The 19,352-nt window shown below is 38.2% G+C and overlaps 2 protein-coding genes across 6 annotated transcripts in view; one reads left to right on the forward strand and one right to left on the reverse strand.

Moving 5' to 3' along the window:
• LOC132787390 (single-strand selective monofunctional uracil-DNA glycosylase) overlaps positions 1-19,352 on the forward strand; it is a 132,589-nt gene that overhangs the window by 16,124 nt on the left and 97,113 nt on the right. Inside the window, exon 1 of one of the 5 annotated variants that reach the window (XR_009632543.1) lies at positions 6,817-6,952. The exons of the other annotated variants lie outside the window; for them this stretch is intronic. The gene's annotated coding sequence lies outside the window, so the exon portion shown is untranslated. Of the gene's footprint in view, positions 1-6,816; positions 6,953-19,352 lie in introns of those variants that run through there. 5 annotated transcript variants of the gene reach the window in all.
• Positions 1-19,352, reverse strand: part of LOC132787386 (serine-rich adhesin for platelets) — a 47,135-nt gene that overhangs the window by 13,658 nt on the left and 14,125 nt on the right. Inside the window, exon 3 of the mRNA XM_060794390.1 lies at positions 2,985-3,151. Within this exon, the coding sequence (XP_060650373.1) occupies positions 2,985-3,120 (136 nt within the window). The 5' untranslated portion in view covers positions 3,121-3,151. The remainder of the gene's footprint in view (positions 1-2,984; positions 3,152-19,352) is intronic.

The following is a 19,352-nucleotide window of genomic DNA, read 5'->3' on the forward strand; positions in this document are numbered from 1 at the left end:
GAACCAACAGACTCCTAACTACACACTCGCTTGGTGTTACTATGCTACAAGCTAAGTGTCTTCTTAAATTAAGCCACTTGGTTGCTAGTTAGCGTAGATGGCTCCAGCGGAATTGTAGACATGTCAGTTGTATCTGTTTTAAGCGATCAATTTCAATTAGACTCTCTCGGTCAGTGCAATACATTATGAGCAGTCTAAGCTTCATGAAAATTACAAATTAGTGCTGTTGTTTTAATTGAAGTTTATAAATACATGTGTAAGATGGTGGCTAGAAACTTTATCTGTGATCTGTAAGTCTAGCGAATAGCATTGATTTGCTAGCGTATAAAGACTATTCGATGACTCTCCGATCTACTTAGTTTGCAAAGCGAAACTTGGCTGCTCAAGGAACTGTACAAATATGTAACACTTTTGCCTTGACTTTGCGCATTTGTCATAATAAAATTATCGTTTGCTTGGGTCAGTGCATTGCTGTAGACAAGCCAACGGATAGAAAGACAGGAGGATGGACAGACAGACAAACCAACCGACCAACGGACCAACGGACCGACAGCCAAGCGAAAAGAAAGAAAGACAAACAGAAATCGCCCTGCAACGTGCCTAGAGCAGGCAACCCGTCGGCTCTAACACTTATCAGCATGTTGACAGTCATCAGTGCGAGGGCAGCCAACCAGCAACAAACAGTCGTGCCAGTGGCACACCCCACCACTAGGAGCAGGAACAGGAACAGGAGCCGGACGAGGAGTGAGGAGTGAGACCAGGAGCAGCGACTGGGTTCGTGGTAGTACGAATAGCCAAAAGGCAAATGCCTCAGCAATTTTTGCAATTTCTAATTTGCTTTCACTCGCTTGTTTCATGTGCCACTGCAGATTTCATTTCATTGATTCTGGCAGTGGATGCGATGCAGTGGCAGTGGCAGGCCGCTGTGTTGCTCTTTTAGTGTTTTGTTTTGTTGTTGTGCTGCTTTGCTCCTTTGGCAGTTACTTCTGCTGCGGGTCCTTTAGTCACTTGAGAGTTGGTTGAATTTCAGTCCATTACAATTTACGAACATGAGAAGATGCGAATTACATTATCGGAACAACTTATTTTCCTTTAATTATCCAAGTCTAATCAATTGTTGGGACGAATAGCATTTAAAACGTATTTCCATTTTTCGTTTGAATAAAACAATAACTTTAAAAAAATGCATGATGGCTGAAATCGTGGTCATTGATTGAGGATAAACTAAACACTAAACAAAGCGGCTCCAAATTCAAATCACGTACTATTGGCTATTGATATTTCTTCTGACCAATTTCACGCAGCTGCAACAAATCAAAAAGCAGACAGGACACTGCAAATCCAGTCGGGTCGAGTCACAGTCACAGCCACAGTCAAAGCGATGGCTGGAGCTAGAGCGAGAGCGAGAGCGAGAGCATGAGAAGTGCTAAATAAATTGAAAATTCTAAATTTTAATAAAAATTGTCGCAATATGGCAATGAAATTGTCATGAGTTGTGGACCTCCGTCTACGGCAGCAGTCATCCCAATGGTATATCTGTGGCAATCACGTGATCAGCTTTCATTGCATTGCAATTGCATTTTTTTCCCAATATGATTACGATGGATGTATGCATATATGTACACACATGCGTATGCATGAGTATGCGGGATGTGTCAGTGAAATACAATTTTGTTGATAAATTTATCATCGTCTTTTACTGTGTTGTCGGTGTTGTTTTTGTTTTTTGTTGTGGTTGCCGCGGGTGTATGCAAGGATTTGGTATATCACTGTTGGACTACTGATGTAAATGCTGGTCTACAGATATAACATACTTATTTGATTTTGTCATTCACATTTTATTGAAAAGTTATTTTTGGGGTTTTCGCTCTTATTGAATTTAAACGTGCAGTTCTTTTTCTGCGAAGAGTAATTTGTTAAATCGTCCATTTCATTTATTCCGTGTTGCATATTTCGTATTCACAATTTTTCACTATCAAACACAAATTGAGTTCAGAAAAATGCTACATTATCCCGTGTAACTGTGTGTATGTTGCGTGTATAGTTGTTTCAGCACAAAGCAAAACATTGTTAATTATGAAATTAATTAATATTTTGAAGAATGCAAACTTCGAAATTTATAAATATTATAGGAAATCAAAGTAAGGGTCGTGAAAATTGAATGGGAATAAATAACCAATATTCACTAAATGGCACAAATGCTTGAATATCAGTTTGGAATTTTTAATATTCAATACGTACATGTGTGTTTTGCCTTTTTTTTATCAATGCTTATATATATGAATACATTTATCTATTTTTTTTTATACATATTTTCACAGTTTTAAATTCAAAAAGGAATAGTAAAGTTGTGTTGCGGGCCGAAGATTACATACTCTGGCAAAGATATTTGAGAAAACAGCAGGACTAATATATTTTTTGTCATGTTTCTCAAGTTTCAGTGTTTTTAGACTGATGATTATTGTGGCGAACCTTTAGAACTTTAAGAAGTCTAGTCAGATATTTTAGGTAAAACCATTTATACCCCTTATTAATCTACCTACACTTTTGTCTGTTGCATTTTGTAAAATTTTGTAAAAGGCAACCACCGAATGTTGCACAATATGACTCTGACAGGTAATTAGTTTTACGCAATGCGCCTCTGGTCAGACTTTGAAGTCTGCGCCAAATGTAATTTGTTCTGGTTTTTTACTGACCAACCAAACGTACATTTAACGTAAAAATTGAAAGGGGAGCATAAATTTGTGATACAGGGTAACTAGATCAATGACTGTTGAAAGTTAGCGATAGGGTTCTTAGCAATTTAAAGTAAGACACAGCAATATAAAACAATTTTGCAATTATGTATCTGCAATGAGAGTTTCAGTGCAAAAAATGAGATTTATATGTGCTTATATGTTAAGTATCATATTATAATCGAGATATACGTTGTGAGTTTGTGAGCTTGTAAATTATGTACATGCTGAAACTTAATCTATGTTTACCTCTAGTAGCGGCGGCGCCAATGCAAAAGCAAAGCAGCAGTATTCGGCAGAGCCAGAGTATTTCCGCTTTGGATGCGAGCGTCATTGTCGTCGCCATTTTGTCGAGCTGCGAAAATGGCGTCATCTGTGGCGCCATTGCGTTTTATGTTGCCAAAATGTCACAACAACTGCAAAGAGATGGAAAGCAAGTGGTAGGAAGTGTTAAAAAATTTGTAATATACAACAATGAGAACGATTTTGAATTTTGTAAACATCTGCTAGCCACCAGAATAACTATGCAAAACATTAAGTTTCAATTAGAGTTGACACTCAGCCAAAAGCCAGGCAATTTTGCGCATCATAAATTTCAAATCAATTTTCCTAATTAGCAGAAGTCTCTGGCAATCAGAGAGAGGCCAGTGTGCTGCAAACCAATTTGAAGTTGCTGAACCCAGTCGCAGTTAAATGAATTATGCGACATAGTGAAGGAAAAAATAGAAATAGAAAATACCCAAAATGCATGAGGGGTTCGGGCGTATGTGAAGAAAGTGCTCATTCCATGAACCGCTGCTCTTCCTTTATTTTTTTGGAACTTCTCTGCTCTTCTAGTTGGCCGTCTTGACGCCTTGTTCGCATTCATTTACACAATTTGCACGCGGAAGTCCGGGCGCTGTTGCTTCCTTTGCCTTTTCCCTATTTGACTTTTGTTATGACCTTAAATCCTTTTAATAAGTTAATTGTTACAGCGTTGTACTTTTGCTGCTTTTGAATTTATGATTAGCCGTATCCAAGGATGACCACGTCGTGGAATTAGCCACCAGCCAAAAGTATTTAGCACAGCTCACGCTGAATTTCTTTGAGTCTGTTTCATTTTCGTATCTTGCAACTTGGACTTTTTGTAATATAAAGTCAGAAAGCACAGTTCATACCAATGTCACCGTTAGTTCTGTTGCTCTTTGTGTAGTCGACTTTTATGCATTTGCAGAGCTTCCTTTTGAATAAAATTCATAGCTGAGAATGCCACGCAAGCACTTGACTCATCGTCATTGTCATTATTATCGTCTGCGTTTTTCCTGGCAGTCCTCTCCTGCTGACTGACTCTGTGTCAACTTCGTAATAATGGTTTTTTTTTTTTTCTTGCCAACACAAAAGTTTCAATGGGAAATGTGTGTACCGTGGTCTCATCGTTAAACTGTCGTTCTAATGACCGTTAAATTTCGAAAATATTAGAATTTGATTGTTTGCCACACACATTATGTGTAGTCTCTCTTTTTGCAATGCATTACAAAAATTCAACTTCAAACTGCTAAGATAAGATGCATATTTTGTCATATATTTTACCACTGTTGTTTCGTTTATAGTTGCTCGACACGGCAGCTGTAGTAGCAAGCTGGAAAGATTCTATTAACCTAAGAAATTACGAGAAATGAAAACTTATTACGAGAAGTCATTAAGATTCAAAGAATTAAAAACTTCAAAAGTAAAACTGGAAGTGAGGCAAACCAAGACCTCGTCTTGCTTTCTTCCTTTTTTGTTGATGAGAACGAGGCCTTTATCGTTGAATGCTGTACATGGTATGGCAACAGTGCAGCCTTACAAACTGTTGGCGGTTTAAAACAAAAGCCCTGAGCCGAAGTCAATGGTAGTGAGTTTTTCTTTTAAGTTGCAGCCAGCTAAATGCTGGCAATGGCAAAGGGAAACTCATAATTGTTAATGGGATTTTTTTTTTTTGCTTAAATGAATAAGTACTGCAAGTATTGTGCAATATGTACACTGCAAAATTTTGAAACTATTTACGTATTTATTATTTTTATTGTGTTCTTTTGAATCAGTAAATTCAGTTGAGTTCTTCATTTAAAGTTTGATTAAAAAACTTTTCATTGACTATTATTAAATGTTGCGTATTAAATCATTTAAAAAAGCTCTCGTCGTGATTCATTTAATGGTTGGTCATTAAGCCAGCCAAATCGAATCATCATTGCCCAATGTCACTTGCTACTTTTATCAATGTTTCCTGCTCGTTTCGGGAACTTTGCAAACCACGTAGCGATGTCAGCTACAGCTACAGCTACAGTTCCAGCTTCACAGCGGCCTCTCAGTGATTTTCATATTGCCTGTGCATTTTTATCAGCCATTTGCCGACTCATTAAGTGTCGTCTCTTCTTGTCCGTTCTGGGCGTCTGCCACGTTGCTGATGTCTGCACTGCATTTTAAAAACGTCATTGGCGATTGAGTTTACATGCTTTTAATTGACGTCGTCATGCAATGAAATTCAATTTATTGTGCACGCCATTGATAGTAATTCATACTGATGCAAGCACCTACTATTGCATATACTTATGCAAGCACGGGAGGAAGGAGGATGGAATACACTCAAGGTAGGCCACGACATGAATATTCCGTATTCCGTATTCCGCACCTGAGCCCCGAAGTACTTAAACAGAACGGAATCAGACGATGAGTAAAAGCAAGTTGTATGTTTGGGAAGGGAAATAATAATGTACGTAAAGTACATATAGTGTTGTTCTCGACAAAAGACAAAAGGCAATGAGATCTATAGGCAAAATGGCTGGCAGACAGGTTATTGACATTAAGAAAAAATATCACATACATTATCTAGCCGTTTTATTAGGCTTTCATAGGTTAGTCAGTCAGCATAAATAATAACATATATTGATATGCATACTGCACTCAAATTAATTTTGTTGAGATTAGTATTGGGAGACCGTTGTAATTTTAATTAAAATTAAAAAGCCACTACATGATTTAAAATGCGACCATTGAATTTAATTAAAGAACATGCCGTCTGTCTGGGTCTCGACCTCAGTCTCGGTCTCGGTCTCGGTCTCGGTCTCGGTTTTGGGCTCCGTGTCGATGCTGACGGCAATGTCAAGTCTAAATTTGCTAATTTTCGAAAATATTAATTGACTTTTCATCGCGGACACAAAGCGTCATTAAAACAAAATATAATTACGTGACAATTTGATGTTCCTCCACTGCGATGCACAATTCAAAAAGGAAAATTAATTACGGCGGCACCGAACGGTGACCCACCCAAGGGATCAATCAGCAAACAGTCAGAAAGGTAAACAATAAAATGGAGTGGTAAATCCCGGCGATGCTTAAGCAAACATAGCCAGATCAAGCCAAGCCGGGTCAGGGCAGTTCCGACTAGCCGACTGCCCAAGCACATTAAAAAGGGTCGCCATCTCTGCTGGTTAACTTTGAAAAATTAAAATCCACTTGGGTCACGGCGGCATTCAGAGCCCCGCATTTTTCAATGGCAAAATAATATAGCCCACAACGTCAGCTGGGAGTTATAATCTGTTTGCTGCTTTTTCATTGCCGCCATTTGGCCATTTGGTCAATTGCTCTTGCTCGGCCGGACTTGTGTCCTTTTTTGTTCTCGGTGGCGGCCCTAGCCGTCGACAGCTAAATGAAACGTAAATTTTGCAGCAATTACGCGGGTAAACATGCATTTAAATAAATTTGCATGTAATTATATTTCGCATCAAATTCTAATCAAATTCATCAAATTATTCGCCAGTCAACTTTTATTGCAATGTTGTTTTGGTTTTTAAATACTCAGCTAAAATAATTGTAGTCGCTCTTAATGTCTGGCCGCGACTTCCCAACAGATATACATATATAGTATAGTTCATATCTGGCCATTCAACTGGCTGTCATAATATATACGAGTTGTAATATACATGTGTATGTGTTCACAAAGCTCTTGTGTGTGGTGTAATAAGCCAAAATGTTTTATGCGACATCTCATTTATCAAGTCGCCGATATACATATAAGCGTTGAATCTGCCTTATCCCAATCAGTTGTATTGTGTTGGCTCGTCTGTGCTTTATGATAAATGACCTACTAAAAACGCCGTTAAATTTTAATAAGCAAATTTTTTATATATTTGTTCTGGAATACACAAATTCATTTATGAGCAATCGTTATCTGACCACAGAGGCTTTTGTTTTGACATTTGGTAAATATATTGATAAAATACAAATATCATTAAGCCAAATTATAATATAATATCATCAGAACTATTGATAAATTCCTGAGTTTTAAACAAACCAATTCAAATCTACGACCACGTTTTTTTTGTTGTGGGGGAATGCGACATCTTTGCCTGTCTTACAAATCTCACTAAATTCCAAGACAAAAGTAAATGAAATTGCACTAAATCTAGAGAGAGTTTTCTTCTTCAAAAATGTTCAACCTTTGTCCCGGCAGTTTCGTCTGAAATTGGCTTAGCGTCGCGCTCAACTTTGTGCTTTCGTTTGCCTTCTGGCAGATTGTAAAAAGGTACGAACAGGCCTAGGCCAAAGTGATAAACCGTTTGCACTGACATCGCATATAAATCTGCGACAAAGTTGCGTTTGCTAGACACACGGACAGCTCCAAATCGTGCGGGATTTGTCATGCCAAATCGTTGAAAAAGGCGTGCGTTGTTTATGCGCTTTCTTCTCGCCTCCTCTCCATTGACTGCCTTAGTTTACTCAGTGAATTTTGCACAAAACAGTGGAAATGGCAACAACAATAGCAACAGCAACAGCAAGAGCAACTCGTCTCCAGCTATGTCGTAAATCTTCAAGTGGCTTATCTATAACAAAACTGTGTGCTTTTTAATTCGTTGAAAGAAACAAAAAAACAAAAGAAAGTAGCACAAGTAAGAATAGCATAAACAAAATAAAAACAAAAAATAAAAAAAAATCCCAGGAAATCTTAATGTTTATTTAAAATTAGCTATCTGTATATTTGGGAGCGTACACAGAATGCAAATATTATTTATTAGGGCAGCAAGCGCTAAATAGACTTAAAAAATGAGTGTGGAAATTAGGCGAGGTTTCAATAAAAAAGTTTCTTGGCATTTTTGTTGTTAAAGCTTTCTTGAATACCCTGACATCTTCAAATAATTCGAGGAGTTTACCTTGTAGGCAAGATATCACGTGAAAATAAGTGGATATACCCTGCATAGCAAAATTACAGAGGCGAAAAATGCGCAGTCATGTAATTTGAACTTAAGCAAACGAAAATTCAAATAGCAGAAGAGAGTGGAAAAACGAGAAAGTTCAACAAAATGCAAAAATCAGCGTAAAATTGTGTTAATGATGCGCATTTTTAATTATTTCCATAATACAAGAATATATATTTAATTATCTGTTGCTGTTGCTTTTTCTGCCTCAGTTGGTGATCCTAAAAATTGCGAAGAAACCTTTTTGATGTCAATCATTCAAGCGCTTAAGAAGCTGTCAAGCTCGGCTATGCCTAATAAGACGGCGACGGTGGCGGCGTCAAAGGAATTTAAATTAGCCAAGGCAACTGTCGGTCGGTCGGTGCAATAGACTTGCTCAAAAGTTGCCCACTTGGCATGCTCTGCTAATGAATCCTGACGCCATTTTTTTACAGCTGAAGATTTTTCTTTCATTCTTTGGGTTTTGCATGGCATTGGTGTAATAAGCGTAAAACTTTTTGGCAGCGCCAATTTTTGGTTTTCTTTTAACTTTTTGCCACAGCGCAGCACCGCCTTCTCAGTTCTGCATTTCAACCAATTAGTTGGCTGTTTGTTGGCGTGTTTCGTTGCCGCTGATTGACAGTTTCAAATGTTTTTGCCTTCACGTTGATAAGGGATGACCCGAAAGCTTCTCAACCCCAACCCCCCGCTAAACCAGACTAACATTCCAACAACTGCCTGTTGTCTGGGCGTTACATTTGGCTGTTTCCTCTTCTATGAGTATATCTACTTTTAAATTGGCCAATTTAATGTCGTGCACCTTGTGTCTCACTCTCATAGGTGTACAAGCTCCGCCCCACACACTCCCAGACAATTGTCATTTGAAGTTTAGCTGTCTAACTTTTACCGCTTCAACAATTTGTCGGTGTGTGTGTGTTATATGGCGCATGTGCGTCAGGGATTCTGGGGCTCTGACTTGGTCCGAAGAGGTTACCCAAGCAACTAGAAAACATTTTTCGGCTATTTTTGTTATTTTTCATTTGTTGCCTTTTGTGGGTCCTGTGAGTGTTTCATCACTTAAAAAGGATTTATAAAAAGGTAAAAGGCAATGATAAAGTTGTTGCGAAAAGTAAGATATAATTTGCTTTGTTTTATTGTCAATTTTGAATCCGAGTCGAGATTTGAAGCAATTCTCTTTATTATTATGACTTTAACAAGTAATATGTACAAGCTTAAGACGGTACTTCTGGGAATCGCATGGCACAAGTAAATGTGAAATTGATATAAAAATAGTTAGATTCCGACTATGAACGCTGGGCTGGGTTCTTGGAAATCTCTTATGGCGACAGTTAATTTAAATGTATTTCATCATTTCAAGACTATAATTTAATTTGTTGTCACGTATTCTCAAAATCTGCTGAGATGCCTAGTGTCACCTTCAATTAGGAACAATCACTCACGACTCAGACTTACAAGTTAAAATGACAATGTCCTTTGATTTGTTTGGCTTGCCAATCTTACATAAAGCGCCACCCGGCAGCGAAGTGGATTAAGGGTGCTAATGACAGTTCCGGCCAAATAAACTGGTGTCGTGTTTTTATGCTCCGAGTAACGGCGCAGTAGCATCAGCATCAGCATCAGCATCAGCATCAGCAGAAACGCCAGCGACACGAAGCAACCGACAGATTTTTGTCAAAATTGACGTTACGTATGCGGGAAAGTGGCGAAGAGTGCTGTGTCTCCTGCCAGCCCATAAGAATATATTGACATTGCCGTGTGCTGCTGGTACAACAGTGCGTATGATTTTTATAAATGCCGTGTCGATGCTGAAACAGGAAACTCACAAAATCGAGCGACATATGCGCTTTTTGTACTATGTGATGTCGTCAGTGGATGGTTTGTGTGTATATGTGTATGTATGTACATATATATGTGCACACATTCACACACACACACTGAGTCATAGGTATCAGCGTATAGGAGTATAAAAGTTATGAAAACACTGCCTCATGGTGAGGCATTTTGTGTGTATTGCATGGCATCATGACTCGCAGCCAAATCAATTGCTATGAATTTGTACGGTTTCTATTTTTTAAGTCGTCTCTTTCCTCAATGGAATTTTTCGATGGAATTTCACCTCCCCCGCAATCAATGAGAAAAATGTGTGAGTTGGGCGTTTGATTTTTTGTTTGTGGGTCACAGTTTGCAGTCATTTTGATGCTTATTACACAAATAGGGAAAACTGATTTGTCAGGGTCACAACATATTTTTTTTTGTCGATTTACACAATAATAAACACAAGCGTGTATTTTGTTTTAAGGACATTGATTATTATGTGCCTTCTACGTGCCATACCTAAAGCTTTGAGAGTATTTTTGTAGTACTTCAGTATTTGAGGGAAGTTATATTATAATTTAAAGTTGATTTGAATTTATTAGAGTTTTTGTTTGAATTCTTATTGAAATGTAAAAAGAGCAGTAATCCCCTTTGTAGTGTGGTGTGCCTCACTTGAGTTGATCAAATGAAATGACAATTCCACATTGAGAGTATGTGAGCGCAAAAAAGGGTATCAAAACTTTGGATGACAACAGATGATGAGCACATGCCATGGGAGGTCCCTCAGCCGTGGTAACAAAAACAGTCACCATAAACAACAATGTGAAACCAAGTGAATTTGCAATGTGTGCATAGATGCAGAAAAAAGTGAGGAAAACAAACAAACATCTCAGACCTTGCAGTTATGTTTAGAAAACTTTTCAAGCACGAACGGCCCGCAGCAACACGTTCAAGTTGCTCAGTAGAAATTTGCACGCTGCTTGTCAGTGAGAAGGTGGGTGGATGGGTGGATGGGTGGTTGGGTGGTTGGGTGTTGTGAATGGGGCCGAGCGTGGGGGTCGAAATGTGGTTGGTGATGTAGATGGAGTAAGTTGGGTGCATGCTGCCTATGATGGTTTTTGTTGCCATATTTCAGCACCCTTGAGGTGTGAAATAGACACAGACACTCACACACCATCCGCACACAAGTGTGTGTTGCTTTAAGCTGAGCATCGGTTGAAAAATGTGTACTACTCGTATACATAGAATAGATATTTGCTTGATTTCAGTAAGCCAAGCACGCTCACATTAATACAACAGCTTAATTTTCTATGGCACAATGTGAAATTGAGTGAATTGTATTCCCAAGGTTTTTGTTGATTTCTTTGTTGAAATGTGTATTGGTGTACATTTGACTATGCTAAATTGGAAGGAAGCTGCCAGCTGTCAGCTGTATGTGGTTTGTATGACTAATGAATGAGTTATCTTAGAGAGTCTAGACAAATTAAGTGCTTCATATCAGTCCGCCTTGCAACCAAATTCAATTTGTCGAGTACAGGCAATAAAAGTTTCTCAAAAACATTTGCAATGTTCAAATACTATTGACAGGCTTTACACTGACCAACATGTTCTGGTATATTTAATTAAAAACTTGTATGACAACTCGGCTACATAGTCATTTTGATTAACATTTTAACTATTTGCTCGACTGGTTGTCCACTTTCATTTTATGTTTATTTATGTTTCGCAAATATGCCACACGCACTGTGTCGAATATAATATCCGATTTCAATTGGCAAAATCTTATTAGAAATTAGTTTCGTTTGGCAAATGTTTGTTTATTTCAGTGTGTTTTGTACTTATTGTTGTTGGCATTGTACTATTCAATAAAACGTTGCAAACAATTTCAGTAACGTAGTCTGTCCTTTAATCTGTTCATCTATCACTCTTCGTCTTTCCCTTCAGCCAAATTTTAAGCCTTAAATATACGAAAATGTTGTAGGTGGCAATGTGTTTCTGTTTCTGTTTCTGTTTGAGTATGAGATTGGCATACATGCCGTATGCGTGTTGTTGATTTAGTTGATTGGCTTAACGGTGTGACCAATGTTGTTAACAATAATTGTCTATTTTCTGGATATTTACATTGGCCTATTCAATTAGACAACAAGCTACTTACCACACTGTTCTCCTAATTGTATGCTGTCACGTCAAGTAGAGCAATGGGATAACAAAGATAGCAAGTTAAGTAGTCTTCACTTATCAGTTGATTAAGTTATTATGAACTCTCTCCGTCTCTCTCAATGAAATTGCTGTAATTTTGACAGCTTCATTTATATGCATTTACTAACACTGTACCAGTCTGCATCAGTCGAAACCAATACGGTTAAATTAATACGTTAACTACAAATGAACTTAAAACAGAAAACCACGTCGCAATGGACTTAAAATAGATTAAATATTCCGGCAGCTTTTGTTTATTTGAAACACGATTATTTGTGCACATGCTTCTTTTCGAACTATCCTCTCTTCCTTTATCCTATTCTATCATATGCTATAATTTTCGTGCAAACTGCCAGCACATATCGCTTAAACGGTTTTTCCAAAAACTGTCGTTCAATTTGAATTTGCTTTTTATGCTTTTTTTTGCATGGTTGTTTATGAAGTGTCTAAAAATTCGCGGAGCCCGGACGTTCAGGGCGCTTGTTTGTTTGTCTTTCATGGTAATGGACTTTACGCGCACATGAACACGAGCCGCAGTGGCAAGAGCTGCCATAGTAGAAAGTGCAGAGAATTTAGAGCTAGAGGATTGAGTTTTTCCTGGATATGTATTCGTATATCAGTTGCACAACGAGTATGTAGTATGTCCACATAAAACTCGATATATTCATAGAGTGGTCTGTATAGCAGTGGTCGGTCTTGCAGCTGACACTATTCTCATTTGATGAGAGTAAGTAGTTTTCGGCAGTGGGCAGTGGGATATCAGCGTTTGGAGTTTTTCCATCAACATAACGAGATATTGCGATCTATTCGGAGTGAAAGTGGTTTAGCAAATTTAGCAAATTAAAGCGCAGCGGATGTGTCAAAATTTGCAATTATTTTTTCCAATACATCGTCCGAGTGTGACTAATATTTATATCACTGTGTCAGCTGCCAACAATTTGCATACAACTCAGAATAAGGTGGAAATATTTGATATATGTATATGCGATATGAGCGTCATGGTCATAAAGACAGAACGCACATAATCATAAATAAAATTCAACACATCATCACGCACGCACACTCGCACACTCACACACATACACATACACATACATGCTGCCACATGCTGCTCGACAATTATTTGTGTTGCAGCAACACGCCAAATAAACATTTTTGCTCCTGCTGCCGCTATTGAGTGTGAGGCGTAAGTCATCATAAAAAATGAAATACAAGGCAATATGGATTGTTAAACATGTGTGTCGGCATGCTCTTGTCAGCAGTATTTTAATATATATGCTCCACCGCTGCAGAAAGTTGCATATTAAATGTATGCTCATAAGTAGGCAACGATTTCAATTTTTACATTTTCAACTTTTCAATAATGGCAAAAGCAATGAACTCTCTCTCTCTCTTCTTTGATAAGTGGATAGTTACCTGCATATACTATGCGTATACCCTACTCTTATAAATCGTGTCCTGGATGTTAACCTGCCGTAACCCATTCAACTTATAATTACGTTTTGTAGTTAATAAGCGTAAACCGACAGAGATATTTACGGCATTCTCTTCATTTGCCTGCACATATGAGCTTAGTAATAGTTGATGAATAGTTATAAATTTCCATTGGACTGTAACAAACTGTGTGGCAAACAAAATATACCCTTCGGATTGATGTGGGAGGTGCATGAGTAGCTCAATCAAAGGCACATTCATGGTTTCAGCTCATTATGCATTATTAATTTCGTGCCAAACACAGATACTCATGTGCACATATGTATGTATGTGTTCGTATATTCACGTAAATACGAGTAATAAAAAAAACTTTGTACCAGCTGTTCAGATGTTCAGATGTTCGGATATTCGGATGTGCGGCTGTTCGGATGTTGAGGGTCGCCAGCGTTTTAAGTAAACAACTTTCTACCAAATATGGTCTAATAAATCACACATGTGTGTGTAAATGGCTCTCTTGAACAACAACAACAATAACAACAACTACAACTACAACAATAGTGGCAAAAACTTTTCCTATATCCCTTGGTCCACAGTCTCTTTCGCGTCGCTCAGCACCGGAAATCAGTCGTTGATCACGCCCATATGGCGCACTAATAAAATTCCTTTGGACCAATGGCTTGCAAAGTTTTAATATCAAGCGTAAAAAGGGCAGGAACAAACGTAAACAAACAGCTATGCTGCTGCCACAGTTTTTAATTAAAGGAACGCAAATCGAGCTCATTAAAAACTTGCCTGGTCAGCTGTATTTTCAAGGGAAACTGAAAGCTGAGTACTGCCAACTGGCAACTGGCAACTGGCAACAGGCAATGAGCAATTGGCGACTGGGAAATGGGAACTGGGAACGGGGAACTGGGTAAACTCACAATTTAATTGCATCGCAATATTCACATGTCAGCGCCGTCAGATGATGCCCTGTCATAATGTCAAATGGATTATACTCGTATGCAAATGCACACAAAGCACCCAGGTTCCTGCCAGCAGCCAACTGGTGTGTACACACTCTCTCAACTCGCAACTCGCAACCCGCGACCCGAACCGTTCGTGAAATGCATCGTTATTATAATGGTTATCCGGAAAACTGTGGCATTTGTTTGCCCATCTCTTTCAGCAACTTTGCAATCCCAGCTGCATGTTGACAATGACCCAAAGAACCATGAATTGTGTCGAGAACGAGCCGCGAACAGTAAACAAATGGATACCGAATTGCTGTGCCCACCTTTAGCAATCGGAAAGAACGTGCGTGTATGTGTGTGTGTGGGTGTGGGTGTGTGTGATAGTGTGGGAGGGGAAATCTAACACCAGATGGTAACTGAATCTGTTGTTGTTATTGTGGGTCGCGGTGCAATTGGTTTATATCCAAACAGTTGATTTAATTGATAAAATACAAATAATTACCTATTTGGTTAACAATGCTTTGTTTGCTCTTTGATTTCATTGTGATTGTGCCTTGTTTATTTTTTCCTCTCAGCGATTTGCGACTCATTTGCTTATACGAGCATACGCAATACACTGCAAAATATGTCTTTGTCTCTTGCATCTCATATCTCGTAATGGATGCAAGAACGATTTATTTCATTATTTTCATTCATGCAAGTAAAGGATACCGAGAAATACACACATTCGTACCATATATATGTATATAATTGAATAAATAATAACATGACACCATGCATTCTCTCACTCTGTTCGTATCTCTTTTATTCCATTCTCAATTCCCAGGTTTTTTCATTTATTGCTTATATTCATATACATATTCTACTCGTACTAGCAGCAGAGTGTTGTGGAGGTTGCAAATTTCATAAAGTGCAATTGTATAAGATAAATTTCATTTATGTGCACATACATACATATGTTGTATATTTTAAATCTAGCTAGCTAGGCAGATATGTGATCCTATGCGATTGTATCAATATACATACATACACATGTTGCTACTGATTTATATATAGGAAAAAGTTTCTATCTCAAATATGTTAGTTTCATTTTGCACTCATATAATTACTCCTGTCGATTTTGTTGACATGTGGGAATGCATGGGATTGCATTTTTTTGATATCCCTGTGTAAGTTTGTTTGTTTGACTAATTGTGCATATCATTGACTGGCTGAATATTGTTCACTTCAATTAAATTCACGAATTCCAATAAAAATGTTGAAATTGCCAAAATGCATTCGCAAGCCTTTAAAATAGATAATTGAGGTACCATTGGGAAAAACAATAAATTAAGTCGTCGTTTAAGTATTTTTGGTCAACTTAAAACCTGTGCTGAGCTGATTGTCTTTGTAATTACGAAAATTAAATTTTATAAAAGCCATTTATCTTGTTTGTTTTAGGGTTTATTCTCTTTTTGCAAGAACGTGTGCGTACTTTGTTGGTACAGAAAAACAAGATGTTTACATTTTGTATACTTTTAGTCACTCTTTGAGATAAATTATATGAAATGGACAATTTAACGCAAAAGTATTTACAATGGTAGCAGCACACATACACATACACTCACACACACACAACTGGTGTATGCATGACCAAAACAAGAGCTGTGCAGTTAAATTGACTAACATCGCGTGCAGCAACAACGGCGACAAATGGAATAGCAACAACAACAGTGACCACAGACAAAACCGAAAAACAAAAGGTTTGGCTAAAAGAGTAAATACAGACATATTTTGCATACAATGTATGTATGCATATACATACATACATACATACAGAGCGTGCCAGAGTGTGTTCGGGATTGGCTAAAAAGAGTAAATACATACCAACTATACAATGTGTGAGTGAGTATATGGCATTTCATATACGAGTACCATCATTGTCTATGAGGCTGAATGTGTGTGTGTGTCCAGCGGAAGCGTCAAAATGAACGGAAATTGGCTTAAATCTGACAACAACAACAATAAGAACAACGCCCTCAATAAGAGCAGCAACATTCGAGTGATACAAAACTACTATTGTGCAGCCTTTTTGTGAGCGAGGGCGGTTCAATGAGCAACTGTGTTTAAAATTCATAAAAATTATATATGTCATCAATAAATAACGCCCAACACAACGCGAGTATTCATCGAAATAGACTCCCAAATATAAACATAACATACACACAAACGATTCGTACGTATGCGTAATTAAGCATACGCATAGTATACAACTGTTTTTGATTTCAATTTTCGCTTGATTTCCATGCACATAATTTTTGCATTTATAATTACTGCAGATTAAGTGAACATTTCTATTTATTCTTTTGTTAATGGTTTTTCTGAATGTGGCAACAAATTAAAGTTTCGCTGATAGTTCGTGGACATTTTGCCGTTGACCATTTTATGTTTTTGCTGGCGTTCATTTATGCGCCAAACTGTTGTACTTTTTGGTCCGGCTGTGGCATTAACTATTGCATGATGTGAGCTTAAAATTGATTCTGCAAATACGCAGTGCATCGTACGTTCCGTTGTTGTCCGTTGGAGCCCAATGTATGTGGTGTTCTGAGCCATGTGTCTGGGTTCCGTTCTTCCGGTGGGCATCATTTGCACAAAAATTGCAAAAATTCTCGCTGGTCATCCGGGCAATGCAGGCAAAAGTTAACTGCCATTTTAGTTACGGTTAGAGTCCGGTCATTTAAGCTTTAAGTTGTCAACAAGTTTGCTTTAAAGTGGTGTTTTTAGCTATCGCATAGTCAGTATATTCGGTATATTCGGTCAGAGCCACAGACACTGGTGTATACGTGATATTTGCATTGGTCACTTTTGAAAATATTTGATGTTGAGCTTACATTGTTTGTTTTAATTTCTACGACTGCTGTTGGCAATTTGATCCAAGGGCTTTCTGTTGCCATTGACGGGTGTCAAGAAAATCAAATCAATTTTAAACTGATTAAACTATCTGACTTGTCTGACTAATAGGATTAATGTTAAAATTTAATAAACCACAATTAAATGTATTCCCTTTTGAAATTGTATTGAATACATGTGAGCATTTACTTGGCTGCTTGTGTGTCAATAATAATAATAATAATTAATTGATAAATCTTTTGCATTGTCTCGTTTATTATCTCGCATACAAGTTGCATAAGTAACAGAAGTATCAAGTATTCTTTTCTGCATACTGCATACAGTATACCACATGACATTATGTGTTTATTTGTTGCATCGCCCGATCTCAGCACCGTCTAAACTTCAGCATTTACACACAACTGCACTTGAAACCTTGTCCCTATCCTTGTTTCATTTTGCTTTTACGTCTGAATGTGCTTTTGTACCTCTCCGTACCTCTCTGACAACTTTTTCATGTACTTGAGTAACAGCGGCTACCTGACTGTCCCATCGCAGTCAGTGCTGTTGCTGCTTGCGCACCTGAGTGTGTCAATAATAATACTCTAGCTGTAAATATTTTCCAAATGATGTCGTTTATTCACCTAAACCAAAATGCCGAAAGTAAAATTAATCTTCAAAGTTATAGAAATATGGTAATAAATACATAGTAGTTATGTATCCCGAAACTTAGCAAGAATTCTTTGTTGACTAGGGAATTAACTTTTGGTGCAGGGTATGCCGTAGTTGATCATCTATTGGCGGCCACTTTTTATCTGTTTTATATGCAAATAAGCACAGTATTTTGCTAGCTTGTTTGTAACATTGTCGCTTGGTCCGCTGTTTGTCAATGACTTGTTGATTTTACAACTTTTCCAATTGAATAAGCTCAGGCGCACAAGCCAGCAAATGTTTGCCCTGAGTATGAACGAATAATTTTATTTAACATTTTCAATTATGCTTGAAAATGTAGAGTTTGAAAATCGGTGCTGTTCCGTCTGTTGCACATCGGAAAAGTTCGATACAGGAGTTAAGTTGCACGGCAAACAAATGAAACGCCAATGATATATTGCACTTGTGACAAATATGCGTCAAAATACATATGATTCCCCGTACCTTCCAAGTCCTCTATCTGCCAATTGCCAAATGTCAATTGCCAACTGCGAACTGGCAATTGGCAACTGGCAGCCTGCGTGTGCAACTTCAAAGGATTGCAAATCAAGCGAGGCACGTACTTGAGCCGGAATTGAAAAGTCCATGGGATATCGTCTTCATCGACGTCTTCAGGCAGCAGACGATGTAACCAGTCCACGGGTGGTCAGGGTGGTAACGCAGTCAGTTTGGGTAGTGAAAATGGTTACGCAAATAAATATTGAGCATGGCGTCGACGGCGACGACGAAGGCGAAGGCGATGACGATGTCGTCTTTGTCGCTATGGAGCCATGCTAGACTGTTATTGTGTTTGTCCTAAAAATATCCCAGAAATTGCTTGGCTCTAGATTTGTTTACACAAAGGCAGGCTGGCAGCACGTTTGGAAATTGGGAAAAGTGGTAGACGAGCTAAACAACATAAGTATACTATATATAAATATATATATATACATACATAGAGTATATACTACATAGAATGTTTACAGAGCACCCATTCTATGCAATGGATTGCTCGTTCCCCATGGCAGTATGACAGGCGGCGTCAGTTGTCAGTTATTCTCTCGCGGTTGCTACAAATGTTGTTGTTCTTGTTGTTGCTGTTGCTGTTGCTTGCTGTTGTCAACCAGCTTTTGGCAGCGTCTGACACTTGACACTTAATGTGCATCATTGCGCAGCTGACAATTTCAAGCTATTTCCGTTGTGTCAGCCAAGCAGCTACTCCAAAGTCGGAGTTGGTGCTGCGATGCTGCTGCAGCTCGCTTCCTCTGCTCAAACTTTCAAGTTAAAGTTTTGCATGACCGTAAAAGAAATCAAAAAACAAATTGTGCACAAATGCTAGTGCATGTGCAACTGCAACTGCAACTGCAACTGAAGCTGGCTGCCTGGCTGGCTAGAAGGTTATCAAGAATGTGGTGGCGATGCATCTGACATTTTTATGAGCAGCTGCA

The sequence above is a fragment of the Drosophila nasuta genome, chromosome 2R (genome assembly GCF_023558535.2).
Source record: "Drosophila nasuta strain 15112-1781.00 chromosome 2R, ASM2355853v1, whole genome shotgun sequence".
Classification (NCBI taxonomy): domain Eukaryota; kingdom Metazoa; phylum Arthropoda; class Insecta; order Diptera; family Drosophilidae; genus Drosophila; species Drosophila nasuta.